Below are 22,970 nucleotides of genomic sequence, written 5' to 3'. Positions count from 1 at the left end.
TTTTATTTGTATTTTTTTAATAATTACAAGCAGCTAGTGGCGTTTTGAGCGCATTAATATGTAATTAAAATAGTTCCTGGCTTGGGCGAACAATATAATTAAATAGTTCAATAATATCAAATTATCAAAAATTGGTTTTCAATAAAGGAAACTACAGACATGTTTATCTCCTATTGATAGTAAAGTGTATAAAAAATATATTATAACACAAAACTGAAAGCATACCGTATGATTGTAAAATCGTTTGTTATTGGACGATTTTCGTTTAACCATTTATTTTGTGTTCGGTGACTTCTGTTTTTATAATTTAAGTAGGTATTGGCTTGCTCCTTGCGAAATACCAATTTAATATTTTTCTATGTATTTACCAAAATACTGTGTCAATTCAATTTGTAGTTTCTATTGGGTAGGTATTATTGCAATTATGTCTGTTCGTTTCTTTTCGATTTTTGTTCCTCAGTTTGAAGCATTTTTGATGAAACCCAGGACTCTTTCAGGTGTATTAAGTATATGTATATGCCAGAAACGGCCAGATTTGAGCACTAATACTTAATTGATACCTTTCATATTTGCTAATATTTCGTAAGTAAATTCTCTTGTAATCAAAAATCGCCCCGCTACTCAATCATAAATAATAAATCATTTAATTTAAATTTTTTAATTTGATCATTTATTTTTATAAAATCAATCATAACAATTCATTATTCAGTTTGGGCGTTCATTCATTGAAATCATTAGTTATTTGTTTTTGCTTTGTTGTTTTCGTTTTAATATTTTGGTTTACATTTTTACATATTAAACAATTCCATATTTGTATGCTTTATTTACGCAATTATCAAATACTTAAAAAATAAAATGCGTCTAAATTGAAATACGTACATCGTATGTATGTAAGTGCAATAGATGCGTGTTGATGTACTTATTATGATGAATTACTTTATTGTTATATTTAATTATTGGTGATTATAGTAACTAATCAATTAGGTTGTATGTTTTTTTTCCGTTATCAGTTTTTAAAAAATATATTTGTTCATATACAATATGTTGTGTGTTTGTGTGTCATTGTTATTATAATAATTATTTTAAGTTTTTCATCTCTTTTTTTAATTTTTTGGTTGTTTATAAAGGACGATAAACCATCATAGACGTTATCAAAAAGGCAAACCATTAATTATATAAGTAAGTACATACAATGCTTTTTACAAGATTTACAAATCTTTCTCATATTCTCATATATTTCTCAAGTTGTTGCTAAGAGCATATTTGACTTGATTAATCTATAACTAGTGTTGTTTTTTCTTTGCTAAAAATGATACAAAAAAATGTTCATAAATGTTACATTTAAAATTCCATCAAGAAGACATTTTGCATGTATGGACTACAATTTGTATGCTATGAGGAGGCAGGGTTACCTTGACCACCGGCCAAGTTGCGCTGTGGTGATTGTTGTTGTTGAGTGGGTGAAATAGTTCTTTGGCTAGTCGTAGGCATTACAGCATTATTTCTACTATTTATATTATTATTAGTATTATTTTGGCTAAATTGAGACTTAGTATTATTAGTGGTCGTTACTGTGGCAACTCGTCTAAGACGATTATCTGGTATCGGTGGTGATTGTAAAGTGCCCGAACCCTGATGTTGAGGTGAGAAAGATGATGGCCCGCTGGCGCTGCCACCAAATGCACCAGCAATGCTGCTGCTGCCACCGCCACCACCACCACCACCGACGGCACTACCACCAAAGATGCTGCCATTGCTGCTGCTAATCAGGCTCAACGAATGATCATTGGACAGTATCTGATGGGCAGCCAAATTCATCTCCTCGGGCGTCATATCGAGCGCCTCACGCATCTCCCGAGCAGCTGTGCCCACAAACTCGGAATCACAATATTTTCCTAGACCCTCAGCGGCGAGTACCTAAAAGAAACCGAATATTTATGTTGGCATATAATTGATTAATATGAGAATAGTCTCACCCCTCCAATCAATGATTCGGCTAGGCCATTCATTTCAGATGAAGTTGGTAAACGACGCTGATCGTAAGGACTAGCTGGTGTCGATTGGATCATGCGTTCGTGGCCAGGAATAGCACCATTGGGTGCGTAGACTATATAATTGCATAAAATATGAAATACAAGTTGGTTTATTATCTATTATTGGAAGAAATTATTGTTTCCAAAACATTTCTTTAAAAATTTGTACACCGCTTGATGATCATATTTAAATTTGTCATACTTGTCAGTCTACCTAGGCTTTGAAGTATTACCTGTCTTTATAAATAAGTAAAATATCACATGTTAAGCAATCTACATTTATCCCATTTAAGAAATTATTATTTTGTATATTTACTTATTTATCGAACACTTGACTTACGTAAAATTATTTGAACGAGTTATGACATAATTTAAGATGGTTGTAAATGTATTTGAAAGTCCCGCAATTATAATTTTATAACACGTTTATTTTAAAATTATGTTTTACAATATCACTATCAGAAAAAAGACTTTTCTTTGTTTCTTCTGCTTCTGAATTGTGAATTTTAGCAACTTCTCTGAGATTGAGCAGTCATTTTAATTAAAAGAAAATTATAAATTATTCATTTAAACTATCAAACGACCGTTTCCCATCAACCAATATGATCATCAAGCATTTACTTAATAAGACAACTTAAATTATAGTTGACTGTTAGTTAAGCATTCAATAATACAGGCTATATTAATATTTTAGATGTTATTGTACAGCTTTATGTAAATGAAATAAGCATATTCTAGAGAAATAAAAAGTTAATTAACTATAAACTAAAGCAAGCAACGATCGCTATTGAGGCATATACAAACAATATATGATATTTATTTATCCTTGAAGGCAATGCAGACATGTCCTTAAGGCGGGCTCTACAAAGGCGTTACTAAGGCAATTTCTAAGGCATGGGCAGCGTTTTATTAACGAAGCAGGCGGATCAGCTCAAGCCAATCAAAAACCAAGCAATATCTTTCAATGTGTGTGTGAGTGTGTGTATGTGTGTATGCTCTAAGTATTCACAGAGTGTATTTTGTATTGGATTCTCTGGATTTCATATCTATAGGGCACCCCCACATAAAACATAAGAAGCGACGATAAGACAACATTAATACAACAGTTAACGAACATTTTGTTTTGTTGAAGATTTGGCATATATAAATAATAATTGAATATACGAGTATCGTTGACATGGGTATATAATAATTATTAGATTATAAGTATTTGATGGACGCAAGGCACACTTTGATGGGTATACGCTCAGTCGGCCAGGCCAGCTTATGAGTACATATGGGCACAACAACACTGGTATATAAGTATATAGACACCGATATCATTTGGATTAAGATTTGTAAGAAATACTTTGATTATGGTAACCTTTTTCAATTCGATTCGTTCTTTGTTGCGTGTTAAACGGTTGTTCTTGTTGTTGTTCAGTTGTTGTTGGTTGTTGTTGTTGTTTTTGGTGTTATGTTTTACTCCACGCAGGTCTAAGCAGTTACATAAAACTCTTTTTATTTATATTTTTTTTTACAATACTTAGGGAATGGTTTGTTGCACAAAAACAAAAACAAACAAATTGGTATATTTAATACAAAATGATAAATTATGAAACAAACATAAAATTTTCTTTGCCCATTTGGCCGTAATGAGAGCTACATATGTGGTTCGAACTCTCTGGGACTCATCCAGGAAGTTATTCAGTGTTCGAAACTCAGCACTCGGTTGTTTTTAAACTCGAATCACTTAAGCTATAATAAAGATGTTTATAAAAAAGAGTTATACAAAAACAAATTACTTTAACAACACAATTTTGCATAGAATTCAGTTTAAAATTTAGATTGGACCTTAAAAGTATTACACAATTTTTAGGTTTGACAATTGGTTGCTTATTAATCAATTACAAATTAAGCTTGAATCAATCTCAATTTGTTAGTTTGTAATCAACAAAAGGAGCCATGTGCATTTGGTTAGAGCACAACGCTTATAAGCTGAAAGAGTTGTAGATATTTTATTCAATACGTATATCGTTTTTGAGAATACTTCAAAGTTATCATAATGGAACCCCAATCAATAACTTTTTACTTAGTCATCAACTACTAGTTATCGATTTATTTTAATCAATAACTAGTAAAATAGTACTAATTTAAATATCCAATTAAATCATTTTAAATTAGTGATAATTAAAGCTAAACAAATAGAACTCCCTCATGCTAAAATATATTTCTAGCAAAGAAATAACTTCAATTTGTAAATATTTTTTAAAAACTACACTGTTCATTATTCAAAGCAAAAGTCTTGCTTTCATTATTATATCAGTTTATGTATGGGTTTAATTTTAGTTTAATATCCATTTGATTTATATGCTTTGTTTAATTGTTGTTTTGTGTGTCTATATAATCTACTGAGGCTGAGTATATAATATGTATATATATATATTTTAGTATGTATAAGAGGCAGCAAAAAGCGTTTCTAGAGTAGCCCAACTAAACTACTAAATTCTACGATTAAGTGTACACTATATATATAAATATATACGATATTGTATTATTAAAAACTGCGCATAGAGCTAATGCAATGTTTACTACGAGTCGAAATTAATTTCCATTCTGTTGAGTGTTTTGAGTGTCATCATTTCTGTAACGCCGCGCTTCACAAACAGCCAAAAACACATTGAAACCATAGCGATTTTCGTTTATTTTGTGGTTTAAATTGCGCTTATTAGTCAGTTATTTAATAATATTATTTCGATATTGTGATTTTTGTTTTTTTTTTGGGCATGCCGCAGGCAAAATTTAGAACTCACAACTCAGAATTTTAGTGGCGATTACGAAAAAATGTACAATAATAATAATGATGCTGCGCTACAAATGTTATATGTATATACCGAAAAATGATAATTCGATAATTAATTAATTAGTATGCGCAAAACAAAAAGAATTAGAGAACTGAGGCGTTAGTTGAAGAAATCAGAGGTTTTCGGTGGATGTTGTGTGTGGGAGCCAAAGAAAACTCAAATATAAAATGCCACAACAAACAAATGTTTTTTTGTTTTTCGGGTTAACTCGAGAAATTATAATAAACAATTAAATAAATTTTTTTTTGTGCAATTGCTTTTTGCTGTTGTTGCAGTAGTTGTTGCAATTGCAGCATTTTTGCGCTTACCATTATTATATGGATGCAATAAAATACCACGATTGCGGTTGCTGAAATTAATGTTCGGGGATTGAGTAAATTTGTTGTTGTTCGGTTCTCAGTGAATGTTGGTTGGTATTTTTCTTTGTATCGAGTTTATAAACACGCTAACACGCATAAATATAAGTATGATATATAATTATATTATTTTTCTTAATTAAAGTCAGGTTGTTTTTTTTTGCTGGTGATTTTTCAACTAATTTTCTAATTTTGCAACTAAATTGATGGCCAAGAACAATAATCTGTGGCCCGGGCTCCTTTTGTCCATTACAAACGTTAAAGGCGCACTAAATAAAGAACAAAATGCCATACAAACGTGGCCAAAATGATGAGACAAAATATAACTCACTAAACAGCAAGCCATAATAACAAGAAGTATATATGGAATGGAAACTCAAGAATTGACAGATTTCGTGTGCGTCTAGACTCTAGAGAATTAATAAAATGACCAACTCCCGCGCGGCATCGAGTTTTCATTTCCCCTCTTTCGCAGAACGTAGCCTCAAAACTTCCCCCAATACTCACTCATAAGATATCGCATTGGCCTCCGGCGGCAAAGTGCCGGCCACAGTGGCTGCACCGACTCCGCCACCATTCTTCGCCAGCGGACGCATCGAGATGCTCTCGCCAAAGGTACGCAACTCGCCACCGCTGCTCGCATGCAGCTCATCGTGCAGCTTGCCACTGGCCGCCATCCTGGCCTGCATTATGTTGCGGGTGATGTGATTGACACCATCGGCGACGCTCCGATTGAGATTATCGTAAAGGTAATCGACGCCACCGCTGTCTGCGCTGCCCAGCACCAAACTGCTGCCGCCCACGCCCGCAGCGGCCAGCGAGGAGCCGCCAATGGTCAGTGCCCCATTGCTCTGTGAGGCCTTGGCACTGCGACGGAAAGTGCCATTGCCATGACGACGTATCGAAGACCAAACACTGCCAAACAGCGTATGATGGCGCTGTGGGCAAAGAGCATAAATCAAATTCATTAAGGTTGTGAAATTAGATTCACAGTTTTCAATTTATTTTGTCACCAAACCAATAACCACTATTAAATAACATTTAGGTGGGAGTCTTTCAAAAAGACACAAGACAGAGTAGCATATTTTCAGGTTGTATTCCACACCAGAAATTAATCTTTAATATATAGATATAGAGTGATATGCGCATGGTATACGAGAACTTGTAGACAGATGGTGCGAGGGACAGACAGACGGACATGGCTAAATCAACTCGGCTGTTGATCTATATATGAGGTCGGAGATGCTTTCTTCTGGCTTTTACTTAATGTTGGACAAAATCCTTATACTTTTCTTACCAATCTCGAATGTGTGCAGGGTATACAAAATATTGCAACAATGATTTTATAGAAAAACCTCTTCAAGTTTGGCTTGGAGACTTTAAGAACTTTGTTATTGACTTACGCGATGCATGGGCTCTGGTTCCTCGGCCAGCTCATCCAGATTTCCTGAGATGGCGCGCTTCAGCGCTGGCGACACTTCGTGCAGCGTGCGTAGACCCGCTTGCAGTGTAACCGTATTGCTATCGGGATGTCCCTCCTTGCCCTCCTGTTCCTTGCGTTTCTTGAAGCGACGGAAATAGTCCTGTATCAGATACGTGGCATAGAACTTGCCCACTGTGACTTCATCATCGTTGCCCGGTGGCGGCACCACTTGATCCAGTAGCTTTGCATTGGTGCGTTTCCAGATTTGCTTAATTGTGGCGCGCAATTCAGCATTGCAATCATCGATGTTGCCCTCAGTTTTTATACTCAGCGAGGTACGCACAACCGCGAAAAGGGTGGCATTGAAGAGCACCGTTCCGTCGGAATTAAGGGGCATGTTCATGGAGACCAGTCGCTTACAGGCCATGCGATGCGGACACAGCTTGCCAAAGCCCAATGGCGGTGATATCTTCCTTAGCAAGGTGACCACGTCGAGATGCTTGATGCGCCCTTTAGCGTCCGGATCGTATTCGCTCCACAGGCGAATAAACTCGTCCAAATGATGTGGACCCAGGATGGACCAATCGCGCGTTAGATAATCAAAGTTATCCATGATGACGGCCACAAACAAGTTAATGATCTGAAAATGGAAATGGTTTGAAGCTATATAATTAACTGGATTTCATAATATTGTAGTCAATTCTGATTCATTTTTTAGCCTTCTGTTTCATTATGATCTAATAAATCAAAATAATGAAAATATATAGAAATACAGAAAATTTTCTTCCAATAATTATTTTGAATTCATTAATGTTATGAATTTAAATGCAATATTTAGAAAAATCGTTCTTAAATTGAATTTGAGAAACTTAAAAAGTGTAATGAACAGTGAAAATATAGATAGATTGTGTAATACCCACCAAAAATGAGCACAGCACATAGAAGGATATAAAATAGGGATAGGCTATGGATGAACCGCACTGATCGCCCGGCGTATCCGAGTTCATATCACAATGCACATCCGGTTGCGCTGAGCAGGCCATCATAATATCCTGCCACGCCTCACCGGTGGCTGAGCGAAACAGCACCAGCACTGCCTGCTGAAATGTTTGGAAATTGTTGTTCCTAGTTATGGCATTGCCACCATCCAGCGCTATCTTGCCAAAGACCTGTAGGATTATCAAGTTTAATATCGTATGGATATATGGTATCTTTCAAAGAGAGTCACCTGCATGCCCACAACTGCGTAGATGAAGAAGAGCAACACTATGAGCAGAGCCACATAGGGTAGAGCCTGAAATGATTTGATGAAGGTCCAGAGGAGCGTACGGATACCCTCACCCTTGCTGAGTAGCTTGACGAGACGCATAACACGGAACAGTCGAAAGAAATTTATGGAAATTAAATTCGAGCCAGCCTGCAGGTAAATAGAAGCTGTGAGAAAAGTTTTCATTTGTTAGGTTATTAAAGACATACCGCCTTAGTCTTGGCTTTACAGCCCTCGACAATATCACACGCGGCCTGTGTGTCCTTGCTCTGTATTAGCAAGACAAAAATTTGTTAAATATATTCTGGATAATGTAGAGAAACATTCAAACCTTAATTTCGGAATAAACAATATCTATAAAGCTGCCAAGCACAATAATGAAATCGAAAACGTTCCACGCATCACCGAAATAGTTCTATGAAAAATAAATATAAATTAATACTTTAAAGTATTATAAATTAAACTAAGTTCTACGCTCACTTTGAATCGAAAAGCAGCCAGTTTAAAGACAAATTCCAAGGCAAATACTGCTGTGAATATCATATTGAGTGCATCCAGCAGTTCCGTATACCATAAGGGTTGCTGATAGAACTTCATAGCAAGTGTGACCGTGTTTATCATAATCAGTATAAATATTGTATACTCAAACGATGATGATGTCACAAACCACCAGACTTTATACTGTATGCCATGTTTCGGTATATATCGACGAACCGGTTTCGCTTTCAGGGCAAACTCAATGCAATTTCGCTGGTTCTTATCCAGATCACAATTTTTGTACTCCTGTTCACCCTCATTTTGGAAAGTGACAATAACGAAACCGACGAAGATGTTGACCATGAAGAAGGCAATTATGATAATATAGATTATATAGTAGGCAGCGACTATAGGACGGAAGTTGTGTATTGGACCGCCATTTTCCTGATTTGAATCAATAGAGACATAGAGGAGCCTATAGAGGAAGTAAAAATCAATTATTAACCAACTGAAAACTGGAAATGTGTGCATTACTTACGCTGGCCAGCCCTCAAAGGTGGAAACGGTAAAAAGTGTTAGCATGCCTTTGGCTACATCGTCGAAATGGAAACCGTTATTGCTCCATGCGCGCTCCTTAAGACGTGGCTTGTTCATATCCCCACCCTCGTAAACTAGATAGGTGCCGCTAAAAAATAAAATAGATATATTACCTATTATACTGAGTAAAAAAAGGTCATCAGATACTTACTAGCATTCCTCTCTCACCATTTTAGAACCATCGGTGCATGAGAAAAATTTACCCTATATGTTGGATTGATGATTTACGGACCCAGAACAGATATGTAGATGTTTATTAATGAAATTGTTGAAGAAATCATTCGAGATAAACTTATGAAAAATGCTCTTAACTTCTGGGTACACAGCAGTTAAGGGCATTTAACTACAACTTCTCGATAGTACTATCGACTAATGCCTAATTATACGTATTATGCAGCGATACTATAGACTAAGCTAGTCTATATTTACATCGATATACAGGGTGTCTCATTTGCAAACAAATTTACATACACATAGGATTTTTGTTTTCTTAATTGATTGCTTTTTCGGAACGGACACAAGATTTGAATTGGACATCACATTATATTTACAGACGGGACTAAAACAATACAATACACAAGTTGTTACAAACATTTCAGGATTGGGTTTCAAAGTGTTAATATAGGTAAATACATATATAATACAAATTGTTAGCGAGCAGCTTAACTGGCTGTAAATAATCAGCTAGGAAGTATGTAGCTAATAGGGAACAGAACTCATTGGTATAAGTTGAAAATGTTTTGGGATTAGGCTGTAAAGCTAAATAACAGCTGGCGAGGCGTTGAAAGCTTTTTTAAGCTAATTGGAAAGTGTAATATTCGCAACGATATCATGAATTTGTATATAATTAATGAGCTTAGAGCATAATTTAATTAAGTTTACCAATATCATTTCATGAAGTAAAATTCATTCTGTAAAGCTAAGAAAAATCAAAAGATTTCACACATCATAAGAGATCAGAGTTCATAGTTAAAGCCTATCATAACAAATGCCCCCAAAGTACACATATTTAAGTTCATTCTCCAATTAAGTTTCATATATCTATCCAATCGAAAATTGACAGTAGATCGGAGTACATTAAAAATTCAAAGCACACATATTAAGCAGCGAGTAAATTGAATTCTTTCATAAAAGCGCACACATAAAGCCGATTCTAGTTACCCTTTACCAATTTAAATTTTCATTTAGTTTTTTTTTGTTTATATAATTGAAAAAAAATTACCTTAAAGAGTTGCACTCCAATAACGGCAAACATGAATTGCAATAAATATGTAACCAACATAATATTACCAATGGTTTTAATTGCGACAACGACGCACTTGACCACATACTGTGTATTTTTTTTGCAGAGTGGCCCAATATTTGTTTTTGTGTTTTAGTCGAATGTGTGGAATAGCAAAAGAATTGACAGGCGTGTATGATGTGTATTTTTTGTTTTTGTTTTTGTTTTTTTTTTAATTTTATTTTTTTTATGCGATGTGTGTGGGTGTGTGTTTATGTAGCATCAATCAGCGGGAATTTTTGTTATTGTGGCCACATTTTTGGAATAGTTTCAATTAAATCAAAATTTTTTTTGCCAAAGCAAATGGTACACAATGCAATTGTTTGTGTGTGGCAAAATATTCGAAAACCGAAACGATAAAAGAGAGAAAAAGAGGAAAATTCATTTGTAGGGGTTTAATTCTGAAAGTTGTTTTGTATGCTAAAAATAAATTAATGTTTGTGTGTGTACTTTTTACAATTAAAACGAGGTTAATGACACTAAATATCAGTGGAAAATGAGAATAATGTTGATTTTTTTTTTTTAAATAAAAATTGTTAAAAAGAAATGAATAATTATAATAAAATGTGAAGTATGAATTAGTATCTATGTTTTATGACCAAGTGGTTTGTTACAACAACAAATAGATCTACCAACATAAAGTTAACTAGATGTTTTGTACACAATTTGATTTTTTTTTAATTCTCTTCGGTTTTGCTGTTTGGTTTGCCTTGATGCTAGGGTGCAAGGTTGGTCGCTGCATGATGTTTAAATATTGGAATAGTTCAATATGCGTGTGCTTTAACATTATATTATGTGTGTGTTTTTGCGGCATGTGATATTGTGGGAATTCAATGTGACACTTATTTCTTATATTTGTTTCTCTGGGATAGACGCATACAACGCAGAAAATGGGTGTGGAATATCAGAATTGACAAGTTTATATGGTTTAATTTGTGTGAGTAATGTTAGGTCTGTATGGGTGGGTTTTATTTCTCCCAAGTGCTGAAAAACAATATTTGGGTGTATACTTAAAGTCAGACTAATATGTAATATCGGTTGGCTTAATTATAGTCAGAATAAATTAGTTTATTACAATGCCCCACTATGTAGTACCTCAGTAATCCTTATTTTCTTCATACAAAACTCCTATTGAAAGATGCTCTCACTAAAAATGTTGCCACAGTTATTATGCTGAGCATTAATAAGCAATACTATGCAGCATATTGGATATTATTTACAATTGTACAATTTGTGCCGTTTTTAGCTATTAGTCATACAAAATTAATAAAGATCAATTGAAATAATATCAAAAACAATATTGTATAGCTTAAAGAAAGGTTATTGTTTAAATGTTAAGGATAGCAATTCAAACATTTAACAATTTGGAACAACAACAAAATGTTAATATTATTAAAAGTTGCATGTTTGTGCAATTATAGTATATGTACGAGTACCTATACAATTTACAAATAAAGGACTATTGATTAGCTAAAGGAATTCTTGAAATATCCATTAGTTTACACGAAAAAATAAACTTTAATCATAAGCAATTTTTTATGATTAAAAGTAACTAGAAAATTGAATATATATGCTCTCTAGAATTATTATACTTAAATATCGCTCGGCTTTTATACAGTTCTTCTTTTTTTTATTTTTATTTTGATTACTTAACGAAAACGAAAAAAGAGTAAGCACTTAAAAACAAAATCATACCTTAAACAATTGGACTCCTATAACGGCAAACATGAATTGCAGTAGGCATGTGACGAGCACAATATTTCCGATAGTCTTAACAGCGACTATGACACATTGAACAACATGCTGTATATGATACGACGATATATGTATAGTTATAATACGATATTTAAGATATACTCTATATATGTATGTATAAAATAGCTCAAGATTTAATTGGTGTTAAAATTGCGTTTCGGTTTTAGTATCAACATGTATGGCACATAGTTTGACTATGCCTAAGCCACGCCCATAGCATTTATTCCACGCCCATTTTCGTTAGGTGTTAAAAGTTCAACTCAAAATTAAACAGTTGTTGAATTTAAATAGATATATTTATATACTATATTTTGTAGTGTATAATTCAGCCAATAGAGCTTTTCGTGGTGCACCCTACACCCAGCATTTCAAGGTTTTTGATTTCAATTGGTTTTCATCATTTGGAAACTACGCATTTAAGTTTTTTTTTCTGCACTTCGTATTGGGGTTATTGCAAAAAGACAAGATTTGATTATTAGCTCGCAAAAAAAATAAAATAAAAAAACTAAAATTAAAAATTATTGTTGTAGTGTAGCGTTTGTCTAAATAATAAGAACAAACGTAAACTTAAAACGTCAAAGAAATTAAACGATTTTAATAGAAGCAGGTGAATAAAATCGATAATAATAATAAACGATAACTGTGAAATCATAGAAATGTGGCTTACCTTCAGACCCTTGGCTCGATTAATGGCGCGCAGTGGCCTTAAAACTCGGAGAACGCGAAGAATTTTCACGACTGAAATCGCATTCGAACTGCAGTTGAAATCGACGTTATAATTATATTCCAGAAGTAAGTTTATCAACTACTGGGTTAGAGTAGTCTTTATTGTGTTTACCTGGATACTAGAGATATCAATGAGACGCAGACCACAAGTAAATCTAGTAGATTAAATGCGGATCTGCAAAAGGCTCCGTCGTGTAACACGAAGCCATATGAAATCAATTTCAGAATCAGTTCTATTGTGAAAACTGCCGTGAAAAAATAATCAAATTTATTGAGTACCTGCAAAATTGAACGGGGTGACAACATGAAAATTTATTTGACAATTGACAAATATTTAAATACAAATACAAATCTACGAACACTCTTCTGAAGCAGACCCATTCACAACTTACGAAATATTGAGTTGCCCGTCTGTTTTCGATTCGGTTCGGGAGCTACTTACTTTATTTAAATCATCGTTGGCCCTTAGTGGATTCTCAGCTGCCAGCATGGCCGATGAGAACATAATGCAACAGAGGATAATGTTGCTGAAATTGCTGTGGTTGCAGAGCCAGTGGCAAAAGACACGAAATCTGTGAAGAAATAAAATGTTCTAAATAAATGCCCAAAACTGAGGGTAAACTAAAAAAAAAAAACAAAAATAACAGCAAAACCAATTATAAACGTGCATTTCAAGTTAATATAATAATTATTCAAATATTATTAAATGTTATGGAAAAAAAGCAATTGCTAAGAGAACGTTTGGCATATCAAATTTTCAGTTTGAAGAACTCTAATAACTAAGGGACAATAACAACTGTATTGGTCTGGTGATACAAAAGATTTTCGATTCGCTAAAACGACAAAACAAATGTAAATCTAAACATCTAGACACAGGTACACATAATACATAAATATTGTTAAACAAAAGACAATTACAATATTATAATATTACATTCATAGGAATACATCACATCACACACACAAAACACACGCACACACACAAAAAGTAATGGAATTTATAACAAAGTATAGGAAGTATGAACACTCTTGGTTATTACCCAAGCCATATATATATAATTGGTATGATTAACTAAAACATAAAAACCTGTTTGTTTGGGAGAAAAGAAAGAATGATGTGCCCGGTGGTATAGGTAGAATTTTCGTAGCCGTATTAACCTCAGACATACGTCGTGGGCGTGCTGTTATCATGCCTTCTTCATCCACTATATGCAATAAATTTTTTATACATCATTTGCCAATGTGGAAAAAATAATAAACACATATTGATTCATGTAGAAAAACAGGGATGCTTAAATTAAGAAATATATGTATATATATATAAATAATAATAAATAGCTTATAGTAATTAAAAACTTATGTACAAAAAGTGACAAAAAAAATTCTTAAGTTCTAAGTATATTTTTGTCTTAAAAAGAAATGAAAAGTCAAATTTCAAATTGTGTTTGGGTTCGAAGTGGGGTAAAACCTTTAAAAGGAAACTGGTTTATGGTTAAAATATGGGTATCTGTGTGTAGTTCTTGAAACTTCTAATTTACTAACTGCTTTACTAAATGCAAATTAAAGCGATGATTAATTTTCAATGCAAATGACTTTCAGTCTTAGATGCTTGTCAAAATGTGGTTCATTAACTGAAAATCAAAATTAAGCTGCAATTAACTTTATGTACAGTGCATAAGCTACAGCTTGACATCAAATGATCAAGTATCGTTTTTTATTTTCAAATATTTCGTATAACCTATGTAAAATGCAATCATGCAAAAAATAGCCGTACAAAACCAGTGTGCAAGAAAACATTCAACAAAATGTTTAAAGAAATTGCCAAAAAGACTCGTGAATAATACAAGTGTCAATATTGTATTTTTGTTGTTGTAGTTGTTGTTGTTGTTCTGAATGTTTTGATGTTGTTGTTGAATTACCTGTTTGTGTAACTGAAAATGAAAAATGCACTGCCTCGTGGTATGGGCTTTTTAGTCTTCTTCATGCTGACTTCAGATAAACGTCGGGGTCGTGCAGTAACACGTGCTGATACTTCAGAATGGGAATCTTTTGATTAAAACAAAATTGATAGTTGTGTGTTTGTGTGTTTTCCAAGGCAGCAAATGAAAGCGTCAGCAGCATGAATATCAATCAATCAAATTTTCGACTATGGTTTAGTAAGTGTCTAATCCGAGTGTATATATTAATGATTTGTATGTATGTAAGTGTGCTTAACTTACTATACTTATTTTCTAAGTACTTTTCAGATACATAACTTATAGATTAGTTAAGTTCAGCTAAGAGCTCAAAGCTAATATGCAACTCACCCTCTTCTTCTTCTTCATCTTCGCACATTTCACGCACTTCCTCATCAGATAAGGTCTCATGATCCCTAAAAATATATAAAGGTATTAAAGATCCGTCTTATAATGTTGGCAAATACTACACAACTTCTCATCATCCATCTCTTGATGTTCCAAATCAATATCAATGCTCATATGTTCATCATCCAAGCCGTCTATGGTGGGCGTGGGACTGTGCGATCTTTTCATAGCACCCTCGTCTTGCTGTAAGTGAATAAATAAATCATAATATTCCGATTGTGTAAAAGAAAGATACTTGCCGGCTCCTCTTCCTTTTCCACCTCCGACAGGGAGTCAGCATCGGCCAAATTATCCACAGCAATGGCCAAGAACACATTTAACAGTATATAATTGCCGCATATGAATAATATTATAAAGTATATACAAGCCAAGGCACCGTATGAGGAGACGCCGCCATAAGCATTAATGCCCACATACATGACAGCATTCCAATCCTCACCAGTCATGATCTATAATATAATTGTTGTATATCAATACAAAATCTACTATTTTCTATATATATATTCTCACCTGGAATACTGTAAGCAGGCTCTGCCAGAAGCAATCGAAATTCATGCGATACTTCTCCTCCTCATTATAATTAAATCTACCACCAAAAACCTGCATGCCCAGCAATGCAAATATCACAATAAATAGGAAGAGCAGTAACAATAGCGAAGCAATTGATTGTATTGAATTCAATAGGGAAGCAACTAGATTCGATAGAGATCGCCAGTATCTAAAACAAGTGCATGTGTTGATTACAAGATTTTTTTTTAGATAATTCCACAACTCACTTGGTGACCTTGAAGACACGCAACAGGCGCACACAACGCAACACTGAGACGCCCAATGGAGGCATCATTCCCGTTTTTGTCAGCAGCGTCTCGGAAATGCTGCCAATCACAACGAAACAGTCGAAGCGATTGAATAGCGACACAAAGTAGCCCTGGAAGCCTAAGCTGTACATTTTCAGCAACATTTCGCACGTGAAAAGCCCAATAAAGACCATGTTTGTATATTCTGCAATGCGAAAGATCAAATAATTGCAATATAAAAGTAAATATTCAATAAATTTTTTGTTTAATGAAATTATGAATATCAATAAATGAAAGTTTAGGAAACGTATTATTGCATTGATGTACACCCACCCTGAAAATCATCCAGCCAATACACCTGGCGATAGTGCTCGGTAGCAAGGACGCCAGTGTTCAGAAACACCAGCACAATGATCAGCCAATAGAATGCCTGCGACTTGACTGCCTTGCGACAGGCTCGACGCATTCGTCGATTGACCCGATCGAAGTCCTTCTTCAATTTGCGCCAACGCGATTCGGTGATTTGCATTTCGGGCATCTCTTCCCCCATATTTTCGGTAGAGTCCATTTCGTTCTGTTGCTTACCCTTGCCATCGGGCATTAGGCCGCCCGTTGCATCTGGCTCAATATCCTCGGCCTGGGTTATCCAGTCGAGGTATCCGCGCAAATCCTCCTCGATTTGTTGCTTCTCGCGCAGCTTCTGAAAGTCGCCGCGATTCTTGGCCTTGTTACGCTCTTTGGAGAACTCACCGGACAACACACCAAGAATCAGATTCATAACGAAAAATGCGCCCAAAATGACCATGGAAATAAAGTAAATCCATTGCCAGTCGCTGCCCATCGCGTCTTGTATCTGTGAGGGGGAGTGGAAATTTCTCATCATAAATGCTTCTTTACAAATACACTTGTAAAAGTTCTGTCTATCCGTCTGTATTCTGAACCCGACAACAGCTTTTTTACTACCAAGCAACTTACATAATACAAAACATCTGTCCAGCCCTCGAGTGTGACACACTGGAAGACCGTCAACATGGCCAGTCCAAAGTTGTCAAAGTTCGTAATACCGTAATTGGGTCCTACCCAATTGCCGTAGCACTTCATGCCGTCAGGGCAAGCGTAGCCTACGCCGCAGGGTCTCATATCATCCTCGTATTCACCTAGATTCCGAGTTATTTGTTTGGGATTGTTTTTTTTTTTTGATTTTTTTTTTTTTTTTTTTTTAGTTTTCATGCATTAGTGATGAGATGTACTATGAGATGAGATATGATAATTGGGATGATAATGATTGTGATTCTGTGTTTTTGTCTTTGGGGTGAGCTTGTTTGAGTTTATAATTTTGTTGCGGAATATGCCGCCCATTTGTCCCATTTACTTAAAATTTCAACTAGCTCTATTAAGTAGAAGATTAGTTTAAATGCTCGGTGAAAATTGGACAGTATTTGTAATTTGTAGTGTGTTTTCTTTTATTTTTCGGAGGATGGTGTCTTTTTCGCATATTTTTTTCTTTTTTTTTGTTTTGTATGGATGTGTGGAAACTGTGTGTGTAGAGCGTTTATGCCTTATTGAATTGTGTTGGATTGTGTTGCTGCCCGCAAAATCGTGCACTAATCTACTAATAATAGAGCTACAGGACGTTGAATTTTAGTGCGACATATCTGGTAGCATTCAAGACATTGAATGATATTCGTACAACGTATAAATATTGTACTGTTGTTTAGATGTTGTTGGTTTTGTTTGTTTGTGCTTACCTGTTACCTCATCACGACACGTCTTATGCAATTTACCAGAGAACAACTCTAGGCCAATTATGGCATAGATAATGATTACGAATATGACCAAGAGTGCAATGTGAAACAGTGGCACCATGGCCTTTAAAATTGAATTAAGCACAACCTGTAGACCTGCGGAAAGCGTATGGATAGCCAATATATAAATGTAGATATAGTTTAAAGTGGAGTATGATTTACAATACATCAAGTGCGGTTTACACTGCGGTACACAACAAAAGCTTGTCACACTACACAGAAATTGATACTGAGTAAGAGTTACTTTTTAAAACTTTTAGGAAATTTTGGAAATGTTCTTTTTATTGAAGCAATATTTTTAACCTATATTCGAAAGTATTTTGTGTTTTCTTAATCTTCTCAATGAACATCATACAAAATTAATTATTATTAAATATTTTAAAATGCAATACTATTTAACCATACTCAAAATAGGTTGAATATATATTTTTGTGCGATTTAAACGGACAATAAAAGAAATACAAAATATATAATTGAAAATTTTTTTGTTTTGCATAAGTAGTTCCATGTTTGTTTGCTTTTCTTATACGGCATTAAGGACTAGTTGAAAGTTGCAATAAATAATTGACAGTTAAGTTTAGAATAGTTATCTAGCTACTTTTAAAAGCACTCTTTAAATATACTTTTGAACTCCTCTCTTTCTGTGTAGCATAATAACTACGATGTAGACCGTAGTTGTTTTTTCTGGTTTTGCTCTACAGGGACACTGTTAATTTTTAGTACACTTTTGTTTTTGTCACATTTGTGGTGCAGAAAGCTCTTACTTGGTACACCCGATACAAGTCGCAGTGGACGCAGTACACGAAAGGCACGCAGCGCTTTCACATCGAAGGCATCCTTCATCAAATGGGACAGTGCTGTACTTATCGCTCTGTAAATTATTATAGGGCAGACAATTTCATACGTGTCTCAGTTTTGATTGAATTGGATATAAGGTAACATAGAAAATGGTTAAAATGAGGCCGGAATGGGGCCTGGGCGCTTAACGCTTTTAACTGGCATATTTTATATGCTTACCCTATAACTACAATTGTAAAATCTAATAAATTCCATCCATTTCTTAGATATGCACCATTATGTAACACAAAACCGTATGCTAATATCTTCATAACACATTCCGCTGTGAATATAACTAGGAATATATATTCAACTTTTTCCTAATTTGTGTGTATTACGAAATGATTTGTTTGAATGAATGGATTATGGATATTGGGGTGCAAATGAATGACAAGTGAATGGTGATCACGTTGGTGGTATGCATAAAAGACAGATGAGAGAAATATAAATACGATTAATAAACCACAATATCAGCAATTATAATATATATTATATAGCAAACGCCTCTGCAAAAGGGCCTCGACAAACTTACCAAGGTTTGATTCGTCACATTCGAATCGCTGCCCGGATAAGGCGTGTAAACGGCCAAGGCAATACAATTGGCAAATATGGTTAACAAAATAAGGAACTCAAATGGTCTAGCGGAAGTTAAGTTTCAGAGTTAAGGATTAGCAAAGTGGTTTTCATCTTTCTTCAATAATAAATAATAAGATTCGCGTTTGTATGAACCATTGATTCAGGCGGATTTTAGTGGGTATCTGTTAGTTATCTGTTAAATATTTAAAGTCACGCTAATGAGTTCTTAAGTATATAGATTTTTAAAATCAGCTAACAACTTCAATTCAAGCCTATTCGACAGATGGAAAAATTTTACATTTGGAATATATGAATGTTCCAAAGTCGATTCTTAGTCTGTTGAGTCAGTTCAAAAAAGTTGTATTTTTTTTTTATAATGATTAAATGATTATACCTAACCTAACCTAATATGATTATAAAGTATTTGATTTACTATAGCTTTCCTATTTGTATAATCTCTTGGCCGATAAGTAAAATTATTCTTGGCTGGTTATTAATAGTAAAAAAACTAAAAGAAAGGGCAACAGGATTTTAGTTGTGTCCTACTGAATCAGTTTATACTGTAGAGCATTATATGTAAATAAGAGTCTATCAGCAAAAAGGATACTTCCATTCGACGATGCGAATGCAGAGCGCTCGTATGGGATTCTTGAGGCCCAGGCAGAAAAGGGCGCGCTGTGGTCGATCCGGCTGAGGTTTTCCGCGTCGCTGCGGTCGCTTTTGGCCGGCAGCAGCACCCGCTTTTTGGCCACCGGCGCCACTCGGTCCAATTGTGGTGCCGTTCATTGTTTCCGGAATGTTTGCAATGCCCATGGCATCGATGCCTATGTGTGGGGTAAAATATTTTCAGCAGCTAACAGATATTCAATTATGTATTTGAACTCACCCATAATGTTGGTGCCGCCGCCCATATCCGTTTGCGGATTGTTGGACGGATCGCCGCCGAGGCCAGCACCACCGTTGCCATTGGGTGTGAAGGTGCCGCCGCCAGCGGCACCTCGCTCAAAGTCCATAATGTTAAAATATTTGCCGGCACCGCCGCCAAAGTTATCAATCAGCTCCGCGGAGCTGGAGTAGAAGGGTGAGAATGCTTGTGTTTCGTCCTCCTCCTCTTCGTAATACTCGTCCACCTCCCCGTCGTCGTCGTCGTCGTCTTCAGCGGCGTTCTCTTCCTCGTCGTCGTCGTCCTGTTCGTTATAGTCGTAATGCTGTGCCAGCTGCTCCTGCTCGTCAATATCAATAGTTGTGCCCTCGGGCTCGTCTTCCTCTTCGTCGTACTCGTCGTCGTAGTCAGCGTCGCCGTCGCCCTCGCCGTCGTCGTCCTCCTCAGTGATTCTACATGTCCTCCGTATGGAGGGCCGTTTATTTCGCGTATTCCTTCTTACAATGACATCGGCATTGTCGTCCACATCACCAACATCTTCGAGCGAATCGTTGCCACTAAACGTTGCTCCTGCAATAATTCGAATCTCATCATCATCCGCATCCTGGCGTCGCTCACTGATGCTCTCGCAGTCGGTGTTGCCGGCGCCCGCTGCTGCAGCTGCTGCCTGCTCCTTAGCTGCCGCTGCAACGGCTGCAACAATTGCCGCTGTGCGTAAGGTTTGTGAGCTAAGATCGTCGGGGTTATCAGGATCGTCGTCGTCGCCGTGCTCACAGTCGTCGTCGCCAATAAAGCTGCTCACATCCCCAACGCCAAAACCATGCAACGTGCTGTTGTCGCCGGTAATGTCACAGTTGCAACTGTTGCTGCTGCTGCTGTCGCCGCCAATGGCGCTGTAGCTGCTGTCGTCGTCTCTGGGACCGCTGCTATAGCTACTATTGGTGCTGCCAGCGCTGGTCACACTATTCTGGGGCTGCTGTTGCCACGCCGACTGCGCTGTCCCTGTCAAGACCTCCTCGGGCGTCAGACGTTGACTAACGCTGCCTGCCCCGCCTCCGCCGTTGCCGCCGCACGAGGTGCAACTTGATTTGCGACGCTGACGTTTACTGCCACCGTTGCCGGCGCTCACTGACTCGCTGCCGTTGTTATTGTTTTTGTGTCGGCGCTGCTTAAAGTCGAGCTTGTAGGTGCTGTTGTTTACAATTTGACTGGTGACGGTGCTGAGAGCAAGCTCAGTGTTTGCTCCACGTATCCTTGTCGAGCTACCCGCTGTAGTATCGTCGCTGCTGGCGATTGTCTCGAGCGGACAACTGTTGGTGACATTGGGGGAGGGATTGGAAATAGAAGACAAAACTTTAGTTATTTGATTTTTATTATTATTAATTTATACTCAGACTACATACTCTTGGGATGCATTTGCCAAAAATAAATCATTTTTACAACGATGCTGTGGATACGAATTATATATATAAACTGTAATCGGATCAGTTGGTACTGACTACAACATAGTCTAATCCCATTTTGTTGCTTACCAAGATTTCTGGTCGAATTCTTTAGTAATGCATTTTGCGATGTTGGTAACTTTTGGCAAAAAAAATCATTAAATTATTCATTATTGACTCCATTATTTTTGGAGGTCACAAATAAGCCCAAAATAATTGTAAAAACTTGGAAATGGCGTATCCCACTGCCCTTTTCTTTATTACTATTAATTTAGTATTATTTGAGTTATTTTAAGTTGCAAAAAGGTGTGTTCGTTATTTCTCTTTGGCTTAAATTTTTATATCATTAAATTCGAGTCTGGTATATTCTACTGGCGATAAGTTAAGAGATGGAGCAGATTTCAGGGTTGCATTAAAAAAAAATTAAAAAAAAAAAAGCTGACATAATAAAAGAGCCAATCAATCAATAAAGATTACAGGCTGATTTTTGAATGGAGACTAGTATTTATATTATGCCAAAGTATTGACTAGATTTCGTATCTAGTTTAACCGACTTAAAAATGGAATATATCCCCTAATAGGTTAGGGATTAACCTAACCTATCCCCTAATAGTTATATGAGTTTTCTCTCAATTGACTTTAAACTAGAGGCAACATGCTTTAGAACTGCAACAGTCATGCCCTATAATATAACATCATAATTACTATTACATGCTTCATTATACTCTTACACACGCAAATAGACACACACACACATACAGAGAGACTTACACAGTGAGACGAACAGCGATTTACAACACATAGTTACGATAGTTAGTTTACAATAGTTAGATATGGTTAATATGGGAGTGTCGTTGGCTAACTTACTATGCCCTAGAATTCCTAGAATTCCTAGAATTCGTATGTTCCAAATAATCAAACTCTTGCATTGCATTGTAAATGAATTTCTTTTCGTGCTCCTGCTGGAGTTGCAAATACCTTTGTTGTAGCACCGTTTGACCCGTTGTTGTTGCTGTTGCTGTTGCTGCTGTTGCTGCTACCGCTGATGGTGATGTAGTTGCGGCTGTGGATATGGGCACTGGTATCGTTATCGTCGGCGATCGATGCTGATGGTGATGCTCCGGCCTGACAACGATCACCTCAAGATCACTTTTCGCTGTGCTCGCCTTCCGATTATATTTACGACTGCCCCGCGCCTGCGTCTCAGCCTTCAAATAGCGTCGTGATGTTGCTGGCGATGTGGGCGATGGCTTGCGCTCAATCACCAGTGTATTATCATCATAGGCTATGCAATTCACCAGCTCCCCACCACCCATTGTTGTTGTTGTTGTTGTCGTTGCTGTTGTTGTTAGTGGTGGTGGTACTGCTGCTGCTGTTGTTGCTGTTGGCTCATCGCTGGGGTCATAAAGTTTCGCCTCCCTTTGCCGCTGAAATTGAAGCTGGCGGCGACGCTGGGAGGAAGATGTTGTTGCTCCATTGCGGGAACTGTGTGGCTCGTTGCCAAGTGA

The 22,970-nt window shown here is 36.3% G+C and overlaps 1 protein-coding gene across 8 annotated transcripts; it reads right to left on the bottom strand.

Annotated features, from left to right (window-relative positions):
* Positions 1-647: 647 nt before the first annotated feature.
* LOC6562508 (voltage-dependent calcium channel type D subunit alpha-1) lies at positions 648-22,822 on the bottom strand. Of its 8 annotated transcripts, none has more exons than XM_043214699.1 (31): positions 22,441-22,821; positions 20,024-21,330; positions 19,745-19,961; positions 19,094-19,199; positions 18,742-18,881; positions 18,489-18,595; positions 17,668-17,820; positions 16,895-17,076; positions 16,253-16,772; positions 15,899-16,124; positions 15,633-15,840; positions 15,362-15,571; positions 15,190-15,305; positions 15,066-15,130; positions 14,679-14,805; positions 13,202-13,331; positions 12,872-13,038; positions 12,701-12,788; positions 10,219-10,326; positions 9,148-9,200; positions 8,938-9,084; positions 8,403-8,874; positions 8,254-8,337; positions 8,132-8,191; positions 7,884-8,072; positions 7,576-7,824; positions 6,636-7,295; positions 5,740-6,170; positions 5,185-5,225; positions 1,977-2,107; positions 648-1,917 (listed from the first exon to the last, which is right to left on the bottom strand). In XM_043214699.1, the coding sequence occupies exons 1-31, from the start codon at positions 22,776-22,778 to the stop codon at positions 1,393-1,395; spliced, it is 7,557 nt and encodes a 2,518-aa protein (XP_043070634.1). In that variant the 5' UTR covers positions 22,779-22,821; the 3' UTR covers positions 648-1,392. The 8 variants fall into 8 exon arrangements, with proteins under 8 accessions (XP_043070634.1, XP_043070635.1, XP_043070639.1 ...); XM_043214700.1 differs by lacking the exon at positions 14,679-14,805 and adding an exon at positions 13,847-13,964; XM_043214701.1 differs by lacking the exons at positions 648-1,917; positions 5,185-5,225; positions 10,219-10,326 and adding an exon at positions 11,974-12,081 and having other exon boundaries at positions 1,987-2,107; positions 22,441-22,822.
* Positions 22,823-22,970: the final 148 nt, after the last annotated feature.

The sequence above is a fragment of the Drosophila grimshawi genome, unplaced genomic scaffold, assembly GCF_018153295.1.
Source record: "Drosophila grimshawi isolate 15287-2541.00 unplaced genomic scaffold, ASM1815329v1 contig_1377, whole genome shotgun sequence".
Classification (NCBI taxonomy): domain Eukaryota; kingdom Metazoa; phylum Arthropoda; class Insecta; order Diptera; family Drosophilidae; genus Drosophila; species Drosophila grimshawi.
The sequence above is the reverse complement of the archived record's forward strand: the minus strand, read 5'-3'. Positions and strand labels throughout refer to the sequence as shown.

Coding starts and splice junctions, on each gene's coding strand:
- LOC6562508 (XM_043214699.1), bottom strand. CDS start 22,778: ATGGGTGGTGGGGAGCTGGTGAATTGCATAGCCTATGATGATAATACA. Junction 19,962..20,023: donor CGGCGGCACCAACATTATGG/GTGAGTTCAAAT, acceptor CCCCACACATAG/GCATCGATGCCATGGGCATT. Junction 16,773..16,894: donor GGACAGATGTTTTGTATTAT/GTAAGTTGCTTG, acceptor TCCCCCTCACAG/ATACAAGACGCGATGGGCAG.